The sequence below is a fragment of the Trachinotus anak genome, unplaced genomic scaffold, assembly GCF_046630095.1.
Source record: "Trachinotus anak isolate AG129_WGS33_773 ecotype Australia unplaced genomic scaffold, CSIRO_AGI_Tana_v1 ptg000016l, whole genome shotgun sequence".
NCBI lineage: Eukaryota > Metazoa > Chordata > Actinopteri > Carangiformes > Carangidae > Trachinotus > Trachinotus anak.
In genome coordinates, this window is record NW_027273867.1 from 22468473 (window position 1) to 22490064 (window position 21592).

The 21592-nt window shown below is 40.7% G+C and overlaps 2 protein-coding genes and 2 long non-coding RNA genes across 7 annotated transcripts; all 4 read right to left on the bottom strand.

Annotated features, from left to right (window-relative positions):
- Positions 1–277: 277 nt before the first annotated feature.
- On the bottom strand, positions 278–2139 carry LOC139634635 (uncharacterized). Its single transcript, XR_011694005.1, has 3 exons — positions 2001–2139; positions 563–724; positions 278–411 (listed from the first exon to the last, which is right to left on the bottom strand). It is a non-coding gene; the product is annotated as an uncharacterized lncRNA (long non-coding RNA).
- Positions 2140–2279: 140 nt separating this feature from the next.
- On the bottom strand, positions 2280–2999 carry LOC139634634 (uncharacterized). Its single transcript, XR_011694004.1, has 3 exons — positions 2872–2999; positions 2515–2761; positions 2280–2415 (listed from the first exon to the last, which is right to left on the bottom strand). It is a non-coding gene; the product is annotated as an uncharacterized lncRNA (long non-coding RNA).
- A 2148-nt stretch (positions 3000–5147) lies between these two features.
- On the bottom strand, positions 5148–16098 carry daxx (death-domain associated protein). 3 transcript variants are annotated; one of them, XR_011694000.1, is made up of 12 exons: positions 15766–16098; positions 14414–14668; positions 13487–13939; positions 12795–12926; positions 12540–12656; positions 11672–11903; positions 11321–11490; positions 10562–10736; positions 9157–9703; positions 8563–8692; positions 7279–7449; positions 5148–6002 (listed from the first exon to the last, which is right to left on the bottom strand). XR_011694000.1 is itself a non-coding variant. In XM_071501200.1 (11 exons), the coding sequence occupies exons 2-11, from the start codon at positions 14648–14650 to the stop codon at positions 7390–7392; spliced, it is 2253 nt and encodes a 750-aa protein (XP_071357301.1). In that variant the 5' UTR covers positions 14651–14668; positions 15766–16098; the 3' UTR covers positions 5148–7389. The 3 variants fall into 3 exon arrangements, 1 of the variants encoding a protein (XP_071357301.1); XR_011693999.1 differs by having other exon boundaries at positions 6729–7449; XM_071501200.1 differs by having other exon boundaries at positions 5148–7449.
- Positions 16099–16988: 890 nt separating this feature from the next.
- Positions 16989–21538, bottom strand: tapbp.1 (TAP binding protein (tapasin), tandem duplicate 1). Of its 2 annotated transcripts, XM_071501207.1 has the most exons (8): positions 21331–21536; positions 20184–20375; positions 19528–19776; positions 19072–19431; positions 18594–18917; positions 18287–18388; positions 18020–18039; positions 16989–17866 (listed from the first exon to the last, which is right to left on the bottom strand). In XM_071501207.1, exons 1-8 carry the CDS (start codon positions 21389–21391, stop codon positions 17855–17857), a joined length of 1320 nt encoding a protein of 439 aa, XP_071357308.1. In that variant the 5' UTR covers positions 21392–21536; the 3' UTR covers positions 16989–17854. The 2 variants fall into 2 exon arrangements, with proteins under 2 accessions (XP_071357308.1, XP_071357309.1); XM_071501208.1 differs by lacking the exon at positions 18020–18039 and having other exon boundaries at positions 16989–17891; positions 18292–18388; positions 21331–21538.
- Positions 21539–21592: the final 54 nt, after the last annotated feature.

The window sequence follows — 21592 nt, forward strand, 5'->3', positions numbered from 1 at the left end:
CTGACCCTCCTCACACAGGAAGCCTGAAGGCCCCCCGACGTGTGACAGGGAGCAGTTCTGTCTCTCGGCTGCTTCTCATTCAGCGGTTCTGCTGCTTTTACCTGCTGTCACTGTCTTACTTTATTCTTCACAGAGTTCTCGTGCTTTGAGGAGAATTTTATTCTTACTGTATATAGAGCTATAGGTCATCAGACCAGGAACAGATACTAACTTTAAAAAGTGATGCAGTCGCTGCCGTCTGGTTTTGGTTTTCATCAGAAATGATGTAAACCTGTGGTGCAGCTCTTCAGGGGGAGCATCAGGGGGGTGTCGGGATGGCAGATGGTTTTCTTATCGAAGCTATACAGTGTATAGTGAGTATACCTCCTCCTCCTCCTTAAACAAGGTCTGGACCCAGTTGAAAAGCAGTAGCTGTTATGCACAAAAACAAGTCACATCTTTTTCATTGACAGCATTTTGTTTCTTCTTTGTGTTGTTTTAGATTCTAATGTTTTCCACTGGTGGCTTTTTTTTTCTTCTTGCAATAATTTTAAAGGCAGGATTGAGTCGTGCAGGTCCTGACCTCCCAGGAGCTCCTCAGTGTGGAGACGTTTCCTCTCTGCATTGCTAGAGGAGCGAAGCAGTGTTTCCCTCTCTGTTGGTGTTTCTCAGCAGTGGTTGTGCTTCTGGTCCCACACCTGTCCCTGTTTTGGTCCTGGATGTGAACGTGGTCATGGTCCTGGTACTTTGAATCAGAAGATACAGGTTTTCATTCTTTACAAGTCCAGAGTGATAGATTTGATTCAGGTTTGATTTGATTTTTTGACCTACCTGAAGAAAACTTTAATTCCATGAAAATACAAAAGTAAAAAAGTGACTTGTCAAACATCCTGAGTATCATGTTTCTTTAATACAATTGAAAACATATTGCGTAACAGTGGTTATGGTCAGTTATTGTTGAGCTACTAACTGACCTGCTGATGCACAGAAAGTTATTCTGTGACAGTTTAGATGCTCAACAAATTATTAAATTAAAAATGACTAAATTAATAATAACATTTCATGTTCATATTGGTTGATTGGCTTGATTTTATCAGCGTAAATTAATGTAAATTTAGTGCAAATCTTTAGATCAGAGAAAATTATGCTCAATCAATATTAATATTAATGATGAATAAATGATCAGGAGTCTATCTTCCAAAGAGCATTAGTCATTGTTTTAGACATTATGTAAACAATATGACCCCCCCCCCCACCACCACCACCGTCAAAAAACAAAAATTTAAATTAAAATGAAATAATCAATGATTGAAACCCTACTAATAGTAGCCAAGCTTTACCACTGCTGAATAAATACCTGGGGACAGTATTTGTGCCAGTTTACTTTTGGGAGTTCAGGGCTTGTAGTTCATCTTTGTTTAGTCACAATAAAACTAAATTATGATAATGATGATGATGATGAAAACACAGGTGTGTTTATAGAAATGTAACCTCATAGTTCAAACATCCTGTTGTTTTGGACCCTGCTGTGGTTTAAAGACACCTTTAGTTCTGGGACTGTTGTAGTTATAATATCACTGCTGTGTGATGCGTTTAGGGACCATAGTGAACAGGTACTAGTACAACTACTGAAAAGACACACTGACCGGGTGATTCACCACAGATGCTGCCTTTGTTTTTCCAGTAAAACACAGAACAGGTTGTGTTTTTCTTCTCGTGTGTGTCGACATGTTTGAGAGTGTGACATTGCCAAATAGGTGCAGGAGCCTGTACCAGCACGTTGAACAAAACCTGCCGCACCGACACGATTCTGAAACAGACCAACTGTCTGGTGCTGCGACACTTTAAACACAGTTTCATCAACATTACATGTCAGTGCACAGGTTGTGTGTTAAACTGCAGGTAACCAGAGAGAAACACTGATGCTCAAAAAGACTTATTAAAGTTCAAACGTGGCCTGTCTTCTTCTTTATTTCTTATTTTTGTTTGGTACAAAACATTTTTCTGTTTCATAAACTTACAGACTCACTGTTTGCTGCCACATGGTCTGTTTTTAGTGGTAAAATCTCCTCTCACATACTGTCTCGACCAGCTGAAGGCCTGCAAGAAAAGCAGTAGTTTATACTGTGGAAGTGTATCTAGTTATTTTTTCATTATTACTGCTGAGTGAAATACTTTGGATTGTAACATTAGTTTTAATAATGTGCTGTTCATCCCGCTCAGATTGAACCTACATGTAAAATTGGATCCATTTCAAAAGAAAAACAACATAATTAAACAAAGTTCAGAGTAAATCAGAGAAAACAAGATAAAAAATATTTTGTTATCTGTGATGAAATAGAGTCCAGCAGTTTTTTGTTCTGGTGCCTCACTGCTGCGCCCCCCTGTGGTCACAGCTGGCTCTGGTGTTAACAGATGATGGAGATGATGATCCACCTGCAGCAGTGTGATGATAATGTGAAGATACGTAGCTGTGTTATTGTTTCACACACTTTAACCAAACAGACCTGAAGGAAATACTTCAGTCACACGAACCTCTGAAACATTTTGCTTTCGTTGGACAGATGTTTTCGTTCTGCAGTTTCCTGGAGGCTCTGGATGTGTCACCTTCTGTGAAGGCTGCAGGTTTGGGTGTTTTTATACGCGGGTTTGGAGCTCGGCCTGAGTGACAGGACTGTTGGCTTTTGCTTTTCAGGCTCAGTGACCTGTGGAGTGTGACCTCCTGTGTTTCCTCTATGGATCTGCTTCACATCTGTGTGTGTGCAGAAGTGCAGAGGAACCGCTGGAGGTTCATGAGAGCAGAATGTGTGAGACACGTCTTTTCTTAGATGTGGAGTAAAACATCTGAAGTGTCGACACTAAAGCTTTTAAACATGCGTCTAAATAACTCACTGAGTGAACGTCTGGGAACAGGACAAGCACATTCACTTGTACATTTACACTCAACACAAGAACATGAGGAGACAGAGGTTTGTGTTGAGAGGAGGCTGAAGTCTCTACCTGTGAGTGATTCCTGATAAACAAGAGAAAACAGAATCATTTATCAGTGACTGAAGAAAGTGCAGCTGGTCAGTCCAACACCTGGGGTCAGATTTAACTGTTGTGCAAACTGCTCCGGAGGCTTTGTTGGCTTCAGTAGAGTTTGATTTTTCATTTCCTTTTTTTTTCAGACTTAATTTTATAATATGCAACTGTGCACCGCAAGAATGACAAATGATCACAATTAAAATGATCAAAAAGTCGTCTTTTGTGACGTCAACACCAGTTCTGTGTTGTTCATCTCATGTAAGGTGCAAATAGAAAAATTACAAAAAACAATCCTGAATTTGCTATAGTGATTTATTATGGTCTAAAAATTCAGTATAAAGCCTCGTGATATTAAAATGTCCGAATCAGTAAGCACACCTTCTCATATAATACTTAATTTATGACAAAATAAATGAAAAACCAAAGAGAATTCACCATTTCTTTAGGGGCCCCCGTGGTGGTTGAGGGGCCCCTGACCAGGCTCCTTGCTCTGACTCCAGGCTGCACACGTCTTATACTTAATAAAAGATTCACAATATGTGTTTTTTTTAAATGTATTGTTCTGTCTCCTGCACCAACACATCAACCTGTTTCTGACCAACAACAGACGACGTCTTTATCACTGCGTCTTACTTCAGAGAGCGATAGAGGAGCTGGACGTTCCTTCATTAAGAGAAATATGAAGAGGGAAGGGTCAAAGCTGCTGCTGCTGAAAACTAGACTGAGGTATTTTTATTATTTTTTATACATTTCACAACTTCTTACATGTCCTCTGATTGACCAGTTGATTGTTGAATAGAAAACGACAGTTGTCAATAGACATTTTTATGTAAATCCTGAGTGGTATTAATAATGTAAGAAACTACAGTACATCAATATTCACCTCTGCCCTGTATCAGAAATAATGGATTAATAAATTATTTGGTGCAAATAACTGACTGTCTGTTTTTTTTTTTAATCTCTGTTCAAGTTTAGAAACATCAATAAATATTTAATTACCCTGATGTTGCACATCTGTATACATATATTATTATAATATTGGGGGTAATAGAATATTTTATGTTTCCTGTCAGATTTTGACCTTGAGGGTGGAAAAGCCTCAGAAACATCACTAACTCCATGTTAGACTCTCAGGTTAATAACTACCTGGAACATTTGCAACAACTTCTGATCAATGTAGAAATGAAACTGAGCCATCACTGATCTGATCTCGTCTCTCATGCAGGTTTAGGCCTGACTGACACTGGACAGGTGAGAGTGCTGCTGCAGAGTAAACATCTCTATATGCACAGAAAATTACAATTGTGCAACAGCAGCATTAATATTATTAATTTGCTGTTTATTAATATTGCAGTAACACAAAGAAGCTACAACTGCAGATGCACTGACTCAACTTTTCTTTCATCCAAATCTAAAATCTATAAATCTCACTGCAGGAACTCGTTGAGGATGTTTGGTCCCATGAGCTGATGGCCACTAGCGACAACTGTGAAGGTTAAAACAGTGGAGTGAGCAGAAAATCAACCAGAGGAGACAAATAAAGATTCATCTGCAGTTTTCACTTCCCGAGCCTGTAGATCCTCCACAGCAGGCAGCATCCTCACTGTCTTACAACTCACTAAAGACACGGACAACTCACATTATCATTTAACTTACTTCTGTTTTATGATGTTTGGTTTCCTTTTGTTTTATTTGCAGTACAGCACTTTCTAACTTTGTCAAGAAAAGCACAATACAAATAAAATGTATTATTATTATTATTATTATTATTATTATTGTTTTTGTTCTAAGTCTCCCAGGATAAATCTGAGGAGCCGACCTTCATCCATTATGCACCTGAACTGTGGAAAACCCTCCCAAGAAAGGGCTTAAACAATAACTGAAAACATCCCTGTTCAATTTAGCTTTTAATTAGCTCTTTGAGTTTTTTTTCTCGCTGTATTCATTCTTGCAACTATTATTTATTGTATTTTATTCATTTTTTCCTCTAGTGATTTCCTTCTCTGAACTCCCTTTCTTCTTTTATATTTGTTAAAGTACTTTGAGCTGCATCCTGTCTATGAAAAATGCTACACAAATACAGTTTTTTATTATATATTTAGTTCAAGAACAGGTAAGAAATCCAAATCACAGAGGCCGTACATAACAAAATCTATCATTTATTTTATAAAAAATTAAAGAGAGAAAAAAATTCACAGTGAATGATGTATCACTCCTCTGCATAAATGAGGCCCGACAGGACGTAGCTACGATAACTACATTCCAGGTCTACATTCTACTAACTCTGAAGAGAGCACTCACCCCAAAATATCATTTCATTTATGTGGTAAAATTTAATAAAAGTGGGAAAATTGCTTAAGGATAAAAAACATGTGCATACTGGCCACAAAAAAAAAAAAAAAAAAATTCTGGAGATCAGATGTGCAGCAATGCCCAACACTGCACATAAGAACCACTACTAGAAAAAATGAAACAAACTTTATTTTCAATCTGACAGGGAAGAAGAAATGTTTAACTTGAATGGTTTAAATTTATTTGAAGACCCAGTGCATTATCAGGAGGGCACAAGCATGAAAAGATGAACAAACACAACTGAAAAATTATTTGTATGACAGTGAATCATAGTGTATGACAGAATGAAGCAGGACTTCATTCTTTAATAAAAAAAAAAAATCATTCACATTTTTACCTTTAAAGTAATTCATCTGAACGGATGTGGTTCTGATCTTTGTCTGGTGAATGGATGTAGTTATCCGTGCCGGGCAGAGTTCATCAGGGTCATGGTGAGACTCATCTCTATCTGAGATGCATTAACGCAGATACTTAACGTGTTTCACTCTGAGATGAATCAGAATCACGAGGAAACATTTTAAGGAGAAGCCTGGGCAGTATTCTGTATTTTCCTTACTGTCAACAAGATGAAAAACCAAGCGCGTCTTCGTCCGTCTCTCCACACTCTCAGCTCCAAACCCACTGCTCCCACTGCAGATGTAAACCTTTAAAATGAGTCACAAATACATAGTTTCAAAAAGAGAAAAAAAAACCATAAAGCAGCTGGATACTAGTTTTGAGCAAAGATTATTCAAAAAAGAGAAAACAGTGCAGCTGTTGGGGACTATTTTCAGTGGCGGATTAATCCACACTTGGTGCTCTAGCGAGTATTTGGGGCATCAGAATGATGTGTGCGGGAATTAATCAAAATAACCCAGTGTGTGTTTTCATGGTAATAAAGGAGCATGTCCCCCAGTACAACAGTGTGGCTCACAGATGTGTTTTAACAGGTTTTAATAGGTTTCTATGGCTCAGAGGAATAATATTTAACAGGCTTTGGATGCAGAGTTAAATCAGTTCATCAGATTTGTTGACAGTAAGGAAAATATAAAATATTGGCCTTATCCTTCAATCATTCAAACCAACAGCTGAGGTCTGAATGAAGAAAGTAACTGAGTTGATTTTAAACCTGAAAACAGAAATATGTTTGAGGGGAAACATAAAAGAAACAATAAAAAAATGTCAGTGTTCTCCATTATCACTGCTGCAGTCCACACATCTCTCTCACCATCACCAGAGCACAAACCACCACATCGCTCACTCACTCAAAACACATCATAAATAGCAACAGCACGTAAAACAGTGTCATCTGAGATATTCCTCTAACACCGACACCGCCTCCCCCTGCTTTATGAAAGAAATACCATAGAAATATAAAAATGTAAACAAACCGGCAGTGAGCTGTTGTAGCTCCCGCCAGTCGAGTGTCTGTGAAAACAGAAACTTCCCGTCTGGGCCGAAAGTCCGACTCCACAGTTCATGTTTTCAGGCACTGGTTTCTTACCTAAAGCACAATAACTACAGTTCAGGGTTCAAGTCCAGGGACAGTCATCCCGAGAGAAGTGATTTTAGCTCTGTGTTCAGAGCAAAAACAAAAGGCCGACATCAACTGATGTTTCTCTGCTCTGAGAAAATGAAAACTGTGTTTTCTGGTGCAGCAGCAGCAGCAGAAGAAGAAGAAGAAGAAGAAGAGGAGGCCTCCCAGTCCTGTGGTCATTCCCAAAAAAAAAAAAAAAAACACATCCTGCTCATGTTGGCTTTCCTGTAGATGTTAGATCTAAATTATTTTATTGGTCATTTATAAAAAACATGTTTCTTGGCTTTTGTGTGGTAATAAGTTACCAACTGACGTGAGATACTAAAGTCACAGGTCTCCCTGTCAGCGGCTGCCGCGCATTTTATAAAAACTTATTGATGATTTATGTTTCAATCTCATCTCACTTTTCCTCTTCTTACGAGCCAACAAACGAGGACGCTCCTTGGAAATAGGTGCTTTCAGGAAGTCAGTCCCAGGAGTATCTTGCAGTGCAGTGAGAGGTCAAAGGTGAAAGGTCATTCGGAGTCTGACAGGACGATGATCTCATCTGGGTCACACTGGGTCGCCACGTTAACCTGGAAACACAAACAGTGGCACAGTTGGGGAGATGTGTAGACCACAAATTTATTTGGAAAATTACACAGAAGGAAACTGGACAAAAAATTCCTAAAATTCTAAATGTAGATACCATAATAATTTCAGTGTCTTTAATTAATTTGAGAAAAGAGCGTCATCGGCTGGGCGGCATTTCAATCTTCTGAAGAGCTAAAAACTCCAGCAACACATGAAGCATCAAGGTTAACTTAACCAATGTGTTTTGATTTGTGGTTTTCATCAGATTCATCATAAAACACAACAAAGACCAAGCTACATGTGCTGCTGGAGTTAGGAAGCCTCTGAGCCGTCCCTGCTGCACGACGACCTTCTCTACTGTGACCTGTGGTTCATAACATCCACTTGTAGCAGGAAACAGTTTTTGTCTTGAGGAGCATCAAATCTGTGTGGAAACCCGGTTAAAGTCGTCTGCACCTCTTAGGAAAATGATATCTTTTGGTGAAAAAGAGCAAAAATCTGTCAAACTGCAAACAGTTTTTGAGTGATGTCCAAGAAAATATGAAAATGAACCTGTGGAAAATCACAATAAATAACTGTATCATTAGACTTTCAGGTATTTCTACATAACTTGACAAACATCTTTACAATGTAGATAATAAAAACTGTACCATAATCCACAATAACTGAAACTCACAGTTACTGTATGATGTTTTGTTATGACATTGACATGAAGTACTCAGGATATCCTGGTTTGTGACCACTACCTGAGCAGGTGCTGCATCAGCCAAGTGACATCACAGCTCCTTAAACAGAGAAACTGTTGCTTTTGCTTGTTTACACTGAACCAAATAATCCGGCCTGCTGCTGCTGCAGTGTGTGATTTTAGACAGCGTGCCGGCGCCCTGGAGTCAGAGGCGTGACGTGTAACAACAAAAGTCGGCGCCACAGCACTCCTGCCTCGAACAGGCTGTGTGACGGCGGCTACAGAAACATAGCAGCGGCAGCAAAAGTGGTGAGAAGCGTCAGATTAATCAGAATTACTGGTTTGTGTTTGTAAAGATCACAGGCTCCTGCACTAATAGCAGTACTTAGTGACCAGGATACTAGTATTTACCAAGTATACAGGGTCATACCTTGTTTTTCTTGGGAGGCGGCGTTGACTGTGAGCTGCTGACCAGGTCCTGGGTTGGAGTGTCTGCTCGGGTGGACTCAGGTGGAGAATTGCTGCTAAAAACGCCCATATCCAGAGGGATGTCTGTCTCACTGAGGGGAGGACGGGATGGATGGAGAGAGTTTACTGTACATGCAAACATGAGTTTATTAAACTGACAGTCCTCACTGAATAAAGAGTCCACTGACAGCCTGAATCTGAGGCTAAATCCTGACTTAATTTGAACGATATCTGAGAAAGTTTGAGTTAATCCTGTGGAAAAGCTAAACAGGTTCATTCCCTCCCACCAGGAAATCAGCCCTGTGTGTCTCTGAATCTGCAACAACAGAGTCACACTCGTGTTTCCTAATTTCCTCCAGCATCACATTCAGGCTAATGTTATTTTCTTTCTTCTTCTTTTCTTAACTTCCCGTTTCAAAATGTTTCAAACTGATCCACCAATAAAAAGAGAGAAATAAATTCACATTTATCTCTTTAACCAATTTTACCATCACAATGTCTAACACTTTTATGATGTGATGGATTAAGTCATATAAACAACAGAGCCTCACAGTACCTGTCCTGGATGATTATGTGCTTCGCAGTTTGGGAGTTCCCTGATGTCATTTCCTGCCTCTTCCTCTTCCGGCTCCTCGTAGATCTGGGGCTGGGCGGTGGTGAAGTGCCGTTGGTGGCCTGAGTGTCACATTTGTCCGCAATCACCGCTGGTGACAGGGGTAACGACACGCCATTGGTTGCTACTGTGGAGTCGTCTGCAGCGTCCTCACTGTCTTTGCTGGTGCTTACTGGCACAACTGAAACATGATTGGACGAATCCACGGGCTCCTCTAAACCTGCAACGTTACCATTAGACAACGGCCTCTGGTCATCAGTCTGCGTGGGCTCTGATTGGCTGGGACTGTCTCTAGGGGAGGGGATGTCAGACAGAGAGATTTGGGACTTGCTGTCATCAGAAAGAGGACTGAGTCCACTCGTGACGGGCTCTTCCTCCTCATCTTTAACGCTTCCCAACAGCTTGTCTGTCTGGTCCTCTTTGGTGGCGTCGTCCTCTGCTTGCTCCGCCTCGTTACCATTGTCTTCCTCATTCTCATCATCGTCATCATCTATAGAAAAAGAAAAATGAAAGTGATGAAATGGTTTCTCCCTGTGTCTGCTCTCCTGGTCTGGTCAGTCATAGCTACTACACAACAGTTTTAACAGCTGCAGCCTTCTCTGGGTGTTGTGTTTTGTTTATTGTCACTAAACTTGGATGTTTGAGTTTTAGCATCCAACATTATGTATGTGCAGAGTCTGACGCTAGGAGACTGTTCTCTCATTCTTCTACTGAGGGGGGAGAGTCTCCCCTCTGTGCTCTGTGCTCATCTTAAATCTGAGTTTGAAGTGTGCTCAGTCCAGACTCCTCCAGTGACTGAGGATGGGCTTGTTAGGGTGTGTGTCCACTCAGCTGTTTTCTGCCAGAGAAAAACATTATATCCTATACAAACATCCTTGGTGAAGTATGATGAGACGTCTCGTGTTCTTCTGCGATTCTGTCAGACAATGTTGTGGTTTTAAAATGAGGAAGTTCACAGCAGCAGAGCAGCAGGTTGGCTGCTGGTCAACACGTCGTCTGAATGGGCCACGTTTCAGTCACTACTTCAGACTTCAGACAGAATCACATGGAAATGAGAACAGCTTTAGTGGGTTAAGGTTTCAGCTGTATTTAAAATACGTGAGCACAAAGAGGAGGAAAGAATCAAACAGAAAAAGGGCTGAAACCGTCTGATAACAGGCTGAACACAGATACAGCGAACTCATGTCCTGAATATTCTCATCAGCATATTACATCATATCGTGACTTTTAAGTCTTCAATCACTGACTGTACCTGGTCCGTGCACTCAGTGTTGACCTAGTCTTGTTTCGCAGTGACAGAAAAACCAGCTCAACAAAAAAAAGTGTGAATGAAGGCCTGTGCTCTGACCTGGTCCATCCTGCTGTGTGCTGGCCTGAATCTCCTCCTCTATGTCTGGATCTGATGATTCATCTTCTTCATCATCATCATCATCATCCTCCTCCTCCTCCTCTTCATTTTCTACCTCCGCCTCTGCCACTCCATTCACCTCCTTCGTTTTTTCTGCCTTTTCAGATTTGTTGCCCTGAAAACAAGATGTGAGGGTCAGACAGGAGCAGACGGTGTGTAGAGGGGAGGAGGAGAAAAACAAACAGGAACTAAAGAACAAAAGAAGATCTAGTGTTGATCCCATAAATTAAGATTAATATCAGACAACACAAAGTTACGCAACAATTCAATTTCCTGTGTTCTAAAGCGAACCTAAATGCCTTAAATTTTTCATCTTTATGTTATTATCATTATTATTATTATTATTGTTATTATTATTATTATTATTATTATTATTATTATTATTATATGTATGCATTACCAATCATTACCATACATTCTATAGTCTTTCAAACATGAAATAATAATCCAACATTTTTCATTATGCATCACAATTAATTATTATTAGTTATCCTCAGACACAAACATATAACTCCTCATCAAAGCCTTGAAAATTCGCTTGTTATTCAAAATCATAATCAATGAAGCTTCAAAGCCCCAAAAAGTTATTCAGGACAGCACTACTGTTTCCCCCACCAAAAACGCGAATTCAACATTTTCCAAAATAGTGAAACACTGACAGCAGAGGAAGTCTGATCATTTTCCCAGATGCGGTCATACCTCTTTCTTCTTGCTGTCTTTCTCCAGCCGTTTGCTCCTCTCCTGCTCCTCGGTGTCCTCTTGTTTGACGGCGTACTTGGTGATGACCTCCTCCAGGCGGGACAGAGCCACTTCTCTGTTTGCTCGCAGCTTCCGCTGCAGTGAGGTGTCTGACAGAGCTGGGTCTGTGGCTTCACAGGGTGAGGGAGACAACACAGTGAGTGAACAGTGGTGGGAATGAAGGGATAGAGGATAGAATTAGAAAGTTAGGGGTGGGCGATGAGGGACAGAAAGCCTGCTATTGGTAATTAGTCAAACAGTTACATGCTGCAGCGTCTTTAAGTCTTCTTACCACTTTGCCCAAAGCCTTACCAGGTTTGTAGAGGTCGGTGAGATGTGAGCCAAAGTTGTACACGAGGTCCAGGTGACGTCTGTTCTGCAAGCAGCTCCCGGTCTCTCTGAAGGCGTCCTGGGCTATCTGGTTCAGCTGTTTTCTGCTCAAGCACAGGTTGTGGCGTTCGTTGGCTCGCAACACCTGCTGGAGGATGTCTTGGTAATCCGGAGGGTTCCTCTGCGCCTCTGGACTGTTTATGAAACGCTCGATCTGATATGGGGGAGAAACGTGGGGTATGGGATCAGGACCATGTCAAACTCACCCATGTAAAATACAGCAACATCAAATTAAACCCCTCCCCAGTCTAACCACAGTCCATGTCCCAACCCGAGACATGAGATTACAAACTGTATCTGTGATTTGTTGTGTCCTGTAACTCCTCTTCTGCAGGATGTTTTTTTTTTGTTTTAGAGAAAGAAACTACAACCATTGACTCTACTAGGATGTCCCAGTCCTCTAAGACTGGATGTCTGCTGATTCTGAGTCAGGTCCCATACTTAGATTTACCTCAGTGTTACATATACATGACACTCCTCACACCTTGTTTTTCATGAGCTACTTGATCCAGATACTAAAATCTCCTGATTTAAAATCATTATGTTGATACAAGATTAAATCACTGACATGACATTAATAAATGTTAAACTGGGACATTTCAAGATATGTCTGAGAGGGTAAGAGGTCATTACTAATATATATGATTGGATTACCATCAGGCTGCAGTGTCTGTGGAGGAGTCATTAGTTATAAAACAATTATCATAACTTTCAGACCTCAGGACCCAGATTAAAGAAGCCACAGTTTATTGTTTTTCAGGACATTTATAAAAGTGTTGTGGCAGCTCACCCTTCTGTTGATCTCAGGATAACGAGTGCTGCTGTAGGGGATCCTATGCTCAATGACTCGACCTGTGAGTGTGCTGCAGCCCTTCAGTTCACACAGCTTTTCATAAATTTTCATCATCTGGGAGAGAAGAAGGGGAGAGAGCGATGACGTCAGAGTAGCTGTCCCACAACCTGCTGTTATTGTTCTGTTCACAGCTTTAATTTGTAACTGAGGCCGTGTTTATCAGTGGAGTCCCACACCAAACCTCTGCCTGACCTTGCGTTTGAGCTTGTGCTCCTGGATGTATAAAGAGTCCTCAGTTCCCATGTCGTCTAAACTCAGCTCAGCCTGCTGCAGACGGCAGATCTCATCGTTGTACACCTTCAGCAGGTTCTCCAGGTACGCTATCTGAGGGGAACCAACAACAGATGGAGAATTTAAGTTGTTTATTTCAAAAAGTTGAAAAGAAAACAAAGGGAGAAGAAAAAACACTTGTATTTCAGTGTGTATGGAGACATGAAACATATTTTCATTGGTCAAAGTCTGCAGCATCACACCAACAGTTTTAGGCTACAGTGTGTCACACCTGTGACTTCAGGTGAAAACAGAGAGAAAAATCTCCTGCAAAAGTTGATGCTGACTATTACACACCAGTGAGGTGCTAATACCATTAGAGTACATTAAAAATGATCAAACTCAAACTATTCCTTCTTCATGTGGCCTTTAAAAACCCAGATTAAAAAAAAAACATAATCACATCAAAATTACTTCACAGTGAAATGAAATTTAGAAATCATTTAAACTTTCCTTTATATCTACCTGATTACAGCTTTACTCAACTGATGCAATTTTTTAAAAGTGTCATAAAAATATAATTTCTAATTATCATATTCAGCAGTGGAATTATTTAAAAGGTCATTATTAACCAAAGACAATACTGGTCACAGATCCTGGTGTTCAACACTAACCTGTTTCCTGGATGCTCTCTTTGCCTTTCTCTCCGCTTCTTGTTCCCCCTCTTTATTGTCCTCCTGCAGCCCTGAGGTGGAAGGTTGCTCGTCTTCTGCCGCCGGTTTCACCCCTTCCTCCTTCTCATCCGTCTTACCTTTAGTCTTGTCTTTACTTGTGAGCATCACAGAGGTAGATTGGCGAGTACTTGATGATGAGGTAGAAGACCCAGGTTCAACCTTGTTGAGGATCTGCCTCCTCTTGGCGGCATGCTGCCTGAGTACAGTGCACAGTTCATTGATGTAGACAAATGTTTTAGAGCGGTTGGCCTGAGCGCGAGTCAGACATCGTCCCACGGTGTTCCTGAACTCCACAGATGACAGGTAGTCGGGGGAGGCCTTGGCATGCTTTGTTCGGAGGAAGGTCAAGACCTCGGGGCAGTCCTGTGTGAGAGGCGAGCAGTGCTCCACAAACTGGAGGGAAGCAGAAAAAAAATAATAATAATATTAGCACATGCAGCACATTGTGATTCAGGTTTTTCTAGTTCACACCCTGTTTCAATATATTGTTAACATAATTACAACCCTGGTATTATGACTATTATTGATAGTTAAGATGGTTGTTTGCACATCAACAAAAACTTCAGAGTGCTGGGTACAAACATCCTACAGTGCAATAAAAAGTAGAAGAGTCCAGTATCAGCACACTGGAACAGTCTTAATACTGCTAGGTAAAATGTCAACAGTAAAAATTTTAATTCCAGTATGTATACTAATTTTCATTTTAGAAAATGTCATCAGAGGAGAAATTAACACAGCTACCAATCAAATGCTATAATTTTACTGGACAACAAACATCACTGTTATTTGAGCAGATAACCACCAGTCATACCAGCAGCTACATTGGCCAATGGAAGAAACTGTCAGACTGTGCATAAGTAATCTTACCTCAGTGAACAACCTCTCATTCTCTGCCTGGAGAACATGGGTGTGCTTCTTCGCTGAGGCAAAAGGTGACTGGGTGATGTGGGTGGGGGCCGGCTGCTGCAGTTTGAGTGCGGAGACATTTTTGGCCTGATGCTTGGAGGATGAGGTGGGGGCAGCGCAGGAGGGTTGAGGACTCTCCTCTTCATCGTCATCAAGGACTATGATCTTATCAGCCATCGAGGCGGGAGCCACCGCCATTCAAGAAGTTGGTTGTTTCTGCAGTCAGAAAATACAAACTGTGAGAATGCATGACAGTCGAAACATTGAGACATCAGGCAAGCAACATGAAAACAATAGTGATCCAATGAAAACATGTGATGACAAACCGTGGTGTGCTGCGGTGGGAGTGATAACAGTTTTGATTACTGAAGACCCCAGGCTGCCTGATGGACACTCACACTGGCAAAGCAAAGTTCCCTTTACAGCACTTAAATGTCAGTAAAATGATCAGAGTTGCAATGATGATTGAAAAATGTGGTTGGGTAATTTTTTAACCACCAATGCAAAACAACACTTGCTGGGTTCAGCTTTTAAACTGTGAAGATTTGATGATATTCTTTGTCATAATTGTTGATAATCTGAAAATCTTTTAGTTGAACAAAAAACCCATGTAAACATAACAATGGATTATGGGAAATTATAGTGGGCATTTTTCACTATTAAATACTTTTCTGTCTTGCTGATCAGATCTTGTAAACATTGTTGAACTACTACTACTAATAATAATAATAATAATTATTATTATTCATTGTAATTTCGTATCATTATTATCATTTTTATAATTTTTCAAGCAACAATGTCCAAGCTTCTAAAAATAGAAGATGAGTAGCTATTCTTTGTCTCATGTGAAAATTAACTACTGTAAATATCTGAGGGTTTTGAACTGATGCTCAGACAAAACAAGCAATCTGATGACACCAGCCTGACAATAACATGTTGACTGTTCTGATCCCTGTAATTCCTTTTACAGACCAAATGTCTGCCGATAAAGTGGTAAATCAATGCCCCCTTGTATCTGGGTCCCATTCCCCCATCAAACACCCAAACACTACCACAGAGAAACACGGCCACATTTTGCCATGATGTGTTAACACTGTTGTTTCAATCAAAGCAAGCAAATGAGCTATTAAACATCAGCACGATGTTGTCTTTATCTGCAGAACCGAAACCAACAGGAGCGCTTTCCTGGAAGTGAAACTCAGCAGTGGAGTAACTGAGCCGGATGACAGTACGAAACAAAAACAGACAGAAACTGTCGTTAAGAAACAAAGGTTTCCTCTGCCAGGCGCTGTGACATATTCACACAAACCCACCTGCTGTTTATGAGCCGTCTGATGTGACAACAAAGGAGGATAAAGGTCCGCCACGATGCATCGGTAAAATACTGTGTTACAGTTAGCTAACATTAGCATTAGGCAGCTAGTTAGCGCTGGGACTTTGCTAAGTAAGAAAATAACGAAGCAGAAGAAATGTCCGCATGATGTTTTTAATTACATGACTTCTGAATTAGGTTATCGGATCCAAGGTGCTCTTTAAAATCGTGTTTTTAATCCCGCGGACTTTCTGTTTACCAAAACAATGCTCATCAACTTCGCTATGCTGTCGACTCGAGATCGAAAATGTACCCGCTAAAGTCCCATCAGCAACAATGCCTCTGATTGGTTGATGGTCAGTAATGTCGATAGGCATTGGATGATGTGACCCCGTTGAGAATCATTGATATATTTATGTTGCGTTCAAGACGATAATAAACTCGGAATCTTCTGAGTCGGAACGTCCGAGTTCCCACGATTAAATCCGAAGAAGAAATTCCCCAATAACATCTTCACGTCAATGATCGAGGATGTTAATAGCGATGACGCTCGAGTAGACTAGTGAGTAGTAATACTAGTAATAATAAAAAAATAATTGAAAAGCGTTTGTATATTACTGTCCCCACCAGTCACGACGGAGTATGATGGTAGTTGATTCAATTTTAGAGTCAATTTTGTAGTCTTGAGTCTGTAATTTCCGATTTTCCGATGTCTGACAAATGCAGCATTAGATATTGTTTATTTTATTTTATTTTTTTATTGATTTGACAATATTAAAGGATTGCAAGACTCCTCAAATGAATATCACTTAAACGATTTAATTTCCAACTTAAATGCTTTACCTCCAGGACATAAGAAAATGAATAACAAATTAAATTTGAAAGATTAATACTCAAAAAGGCTCACCATGTCGTTTTATTTTGAAAAGGACAACGGAAGTCACCAAGGTTTTTCTGCGCAGTATCTTATTCCCCACAAACTTTGCAGTGTGGTAATTACAAGATTTTTGATTGTGGTCCTAACTGATTTGACAGCAAAAATAAATAAATAAATACACACACACACACACACACACACACACATACACACCACTGGCATTACATTAGTTTGTCATAAGATACATAACATACATTTAGACACCATGAGACATTTTCAGGTTACTTTTACACACCAGTGTGTTGAGAGGAGGTAGATTTAGAAGAAAGAAGAAACAAGAGACAGTGTGTTTAAGAAATGGTTTTATTGCATCCAGAATGCAGACTTTAATTATCAATTTTCAATATCATTTTAAAAGTCTAACAAAAATTTTGAATTTTTTGAATCATAGCATCGGTTTGTACCATTATCTTCCCATTTTTACACAAGTTTTATCTTTGAATCAGCCCAGAGTGTCACTTCAGTTTTAGTAATGGATAAAGCATCATTCCTACTAGTGAGGACAACACACACACACACACACACACACACACACACACAACACAAAATAAAAATGAGCAACATGTGATGACCATACCGGCATGATGCACAGATGAAAAGTTTCAGAATATACATTAATTATTTGTCACATATTTACAGAAATAGGATTCACACACATTCACACACGCAGACATACACGCACACGCGCAGACACACACACACACACACACACACACACACACACAGAGCTCTTGTCCTTCAGTGGTGATATATTTTGGATTGTAAGCACAGGGGAGCATAATTCCATTAACTTCTTAAGGCTTTTCCAGTGTTTGTGAAAAAAATACAGTAAACAAACAGTGGGAGGCCGATACGTTTTGTCAACACATCACATTAAAGAAAAAGAAAAAATCTCCCTGGTGCCCAATTCCTGCCTATTATTACTAGCTGCGCAAAATAGCAAAAAACAACAGATGAATGAGTGTGAACTCAAGCAAGCGTTCAACCAAATCTGTAGGAAAAACCTCTAAAAATTAATTCAGATTCAACACTAAACTCAACATAAGTGTTGGATGTACAGGAGAACAGTCCTGAAACTTCAGTGTAAGAGAACGAAACAGGAGGGTTCGGTGGCTCAGCATCACACCTCCACATCAGCTGACCTTGTTCTTCTTTACTTCTCTTTCTGTAAGAGGACAACGTGGAAAGTTGTTATTGAGAGGAGACGTGCAAAACACCACAGAGCAGCTCCGAGGTGATCAAACAGAAGTGGACAAATAGAACGTTTAGGTAAATTCACATTCAGATTCATAAATGTTGCAGTATTTGAAAAAGTCACCTTATCAGTCTCATCTGAGCCTAGAAACAGGGAAAGAAACAAATGGATATTGTATTAACATATCTTATTGTAATTTTATTTTAATAGTATACAGTGTCCAATGCATTTTATTTAATATTTTTCAAATTTGAATTTGAGTATGTTTTTATTTAACTGTATTCAAATGGTAACTGAATTATTTAAAAACTACATGAATAATTATTATTACTGTCAGTATATGAAGAATGAGGATTTTTTCTGGTTAATTGTTGTTGTATGTTTTGATACCTGAGCTGGTAAAGGTCCAGGAGACAAGCTTGATGAGACCGTAAAGCACTAGCGCCACGCCGACCATTGCCATTGAGTCCTCAATGGAGGGAGTACTGAACCCTGAGGAGAAAAAAAGAAAGAATTCAACTTTTAATGGATCCCCACCTGTCTGATGTGCATCTTTATCGTCAGTCTTGATAAAAAATCATTTATTTAACCTTCAACATCCATAACCAACCTCCTAAACATAACTTTGGCTGGATCTTTGCTCTAATTTCGTACCCTACCCATGTCTTAAACTAACAACCACACTTGTCCACGTTACCGATGACACTGAGGGTGGTGCTGGCCCGTCGTGTGCCTCCAGGGTGGACAGCCACACAGGTGAGCTCTCCGCCTCTGCCCAGGTCCACTTTAGAGGTGTCGAGCTCCAGCCGGGCGCTCTGGCTGTAGGTGCCGTCCCAGGCCTGCCTGTGGCCCGTTACGCTGCCTGGTTCCAGGGGCCTGGACTTCCCATCGGTGCCTTTAAACTCCCAGCTCAGCTCCAGGGAGAGGGGGGCAAAGCCGGACGCTTCACACTGGACGGTCAGAGTCTGGCCGGGAACAGCGAGGGGTAGAGGGGAGGGGTGGATGGAGAGGGATGGAGGCTCTGCATAAAAGGAGGAAAGAGTGGAAAGTTAATTATTTTACTTTTATTCTCAGTACTTTTTCAGTTTACTGCCTATTTTACTGTATATTAATGCAAACATGGACCAGATTTGAGAAATAAAATGCTTCAAAAACTCAGATTTTTTTTCCCTCACCTACAATCTCAAGCTCCAACACCACCTGAGACAGAATGTTCGGCAGATACACTGTACAGATATACGTCCCGGAGTGACGCACTTTAGCCTCCTCCAGGATCAGGGATGCATTTCCTTTCTGATGCAAACCCTCAAAGTCCAGTGTGGCCCCTTCCTCCTGTGTATCAGCCACCCGGTCAGTCTTGCCGTCGTAAGCAAAAACAAGTCGTCCTTCACCTCTGAACTGGTAGCGCCACTCGACCGCAAAACCCGACCCAGACAGAGGTGAAGAGGGGTCGACCCAGAATCCACAGTCCAGCAGCACCGGCTTCCCGAGTCTGGCCTTCACCGAGACGGTTTTACTGGTGACGCTCAGGATCACTGAGGAAACAGACAGTGAGCAGAGAGAGAGTCAAACTACCAAATACAACTGAGCTGAGATAAAGTTTTTCAGTTTTTCACCATCATCATCATCACCATTGTGCTCTCTGGTCGCCGTGGGAGCTCGCATTATACTCGAAATGACCAGCTCTTTGTTGGTCCCGTGTAGCGCAGCTGACAGCCAATCAGCTTGTAGGTATATGGGGCTGAAGGCAGAGTCTGTGAGTGGAGCGACCCATTTGAGGGTGGAGGGCTGCGGCAGGAAGGGGTTGATCTCACACTGGGGCTTCTTGATGGAGCCTCGGGGAGGGCTGAGAGAGCGGTGGCAGAGAGTGGCCCCTGGGTCTGAGGACAGAGGAGTCAGAGGGGTAACATGTATACTCTACCATGGTGCATGGACACACACTTCACAGATCCTCGTTTTGTTTACACTGTTTGTAAAAAAAGAGAATTTGACAGGAGAATTGTTGCTTAATCTAAAGAGGGAGATGGTGGAGAGATAAATGTCAAACCTGCTCTAAAAGACAAAAAACAGACGTGCAACTATGTTCATATATAATAATAACTTCACTGACTGACAGCATTTATATCTGTGGAGTCTTATAATTTACCTTCAACTGTGACTGCTAACACTCACCGTAGATACACACAGCTCATTAATGCAAAAATATACCTCAGATATTAAAAGCTCAATACACATCTGGATAAATGTGCTGATACTCATCCTGTTCAGTGTGTCATTTTGAACTAACCTGTGATAAAGTAGACCCTGTCAGGGCTGATGTCGGATGGAGCCCGCTGGGACTCGGCACTGTGGCTGTTTGCGTCTGTTCTGATGTGCAGCAGGGATTTCTCCTGGGTTGTCGCTCCAGTTAAACCTCCTCCTCGACCCGCCTTCTCCTGCACAAACCAGCAGTCCAACACCGGACAGCTGCTGCTGCAGGCTTCAGACAACAGATTTCACAAGAAACTGACAATTAATTTAAAAACATTACATATACTGATATTATTGTTCAATGAATCATAATAATATAAAGACTAATCTACTATAGTTACATTAAATAAGGCATGTAGTTACACAGGAAATACAAAATATAGGAGTAAATCCTGACTACCATTGAGTGTAACATATTGAACTCTGGCAGTTAAAAATAAAAGTAAAACCCTGATTGTTGTGGCCTGTTTCTCTCAAGTGTTTCCACCCTTCAGAGTTTTGCTTTCACTTAATTCTCCTGCTTTTGATGCCTGACAAAACAGAGTGTAGTATATTCTTGGAAATCAGGCCTATTTTCCCATTTTGTTGTCTCTATATCTTTTACTGCACGAACCTCGTTGAGGCTTGGGTTTAGTGACAGTCTTGGTCAGGAGGGGGCGGGGTGCAGAGCTGCGCTAAGCGCTTCACACCAAACTCCATTCAGAAATATAGCAACATTTTAAAACTTTAAAAGAAACCTTACATTGGCCTAAGAATTTGATTAAGATGTCAAACAACGTGACTGCGTGTTATGCTAAATTCGGCATATGCATGGCGTCCAAAGACTCACATATTGCTATATTTTAATGGCCTGAAACTGGAAGCTACAGCTCAGTTGTTTTTGCACAATTTCATCCCTAAATTACAGTAGGCAGCTGTTTTGCTATACCTGGGTTATGCCGAAATTATCTATGACTCCTGTATATGTATAAAACATCTTATTTAATATTCTATAACTATACTGCAACCAACTACATGCAAATTAACATTAGCTATGCCTGTTTTTTCATGGAGTTTGGTTTACTTTTCACAGGAGAACAAGCTACCATGTTCGGAATATAACGTTAGACAATCTGTTGATCTATGTATAGAAGTGTTTTTGTTTTTAGAGTATTTCGCCAGAACATATCGACAGGTGAGCCTACCTTGGATGAAGCAGGTAACAACAACCAGGGACAGTTTATAAACTGCAGAAATGTTCGTCATGATTATTTGTGTCCTCTCAGTTGTCAGTCACTCTTCTTTGCTGTGAACACACGGACTAAAGCGAGTTAAGATCGTGGTTTTCCCCTCTGTAAATCCGGGGTGAAGGTAGTTTCACTTTCACGTACAGCGAGTCAAGTTTACCAAAATAAAATACCAATTCCGGCAATAATTTCAAAATAAAGCCACAGCAGAAATCAATGT

Bases quoted from the DNA above. Each gene is read 5' to 3' on its own strand.
- daxx (XM_071501200.1), bottom strand. From the start codon at position 14,650: ATGGCGGTGGCTCCCGCCTCGATGGCTGATAAGATCATAGTCCTTGAT. The intron at 11,904-12,539 runs GTGAGCTGCCAC...CCCCCATATCAG, and splicing joins ATCCTGAGATCAACAGAAGG to ATCGAGCGTTTCATAAACAG. The intron at 11,491-11,671 runs GTAAGGCTTTGG...CACCCTGTGAAG, and splicing joins CACCGACCTCTACAAACCTG to CCACAGACCCAGCTCTGTCA.
- tapbp.1 (XM_071501208.1), bottom strand. From the start codon at position 21,391: ATGACGAACATTTCTGCAGTTTATAAACTGTCCCTGGTTGTTGTTACC. The intron at 20,376-21,330 runs GTAGGCTCACCT...TGTTGTCTGAAG, and splicing joins TGTTACCTGCTTCATCCAAG to CCTGCAGCAGCAGCTGTCCG. The intron at 19,432-19,527 runs GTGATGATGATG...CTGTTTCCTCAG, and splicing joins GGCGACCAGAGAGCACAATG to TGATCCTGAGCGTCACCAGT.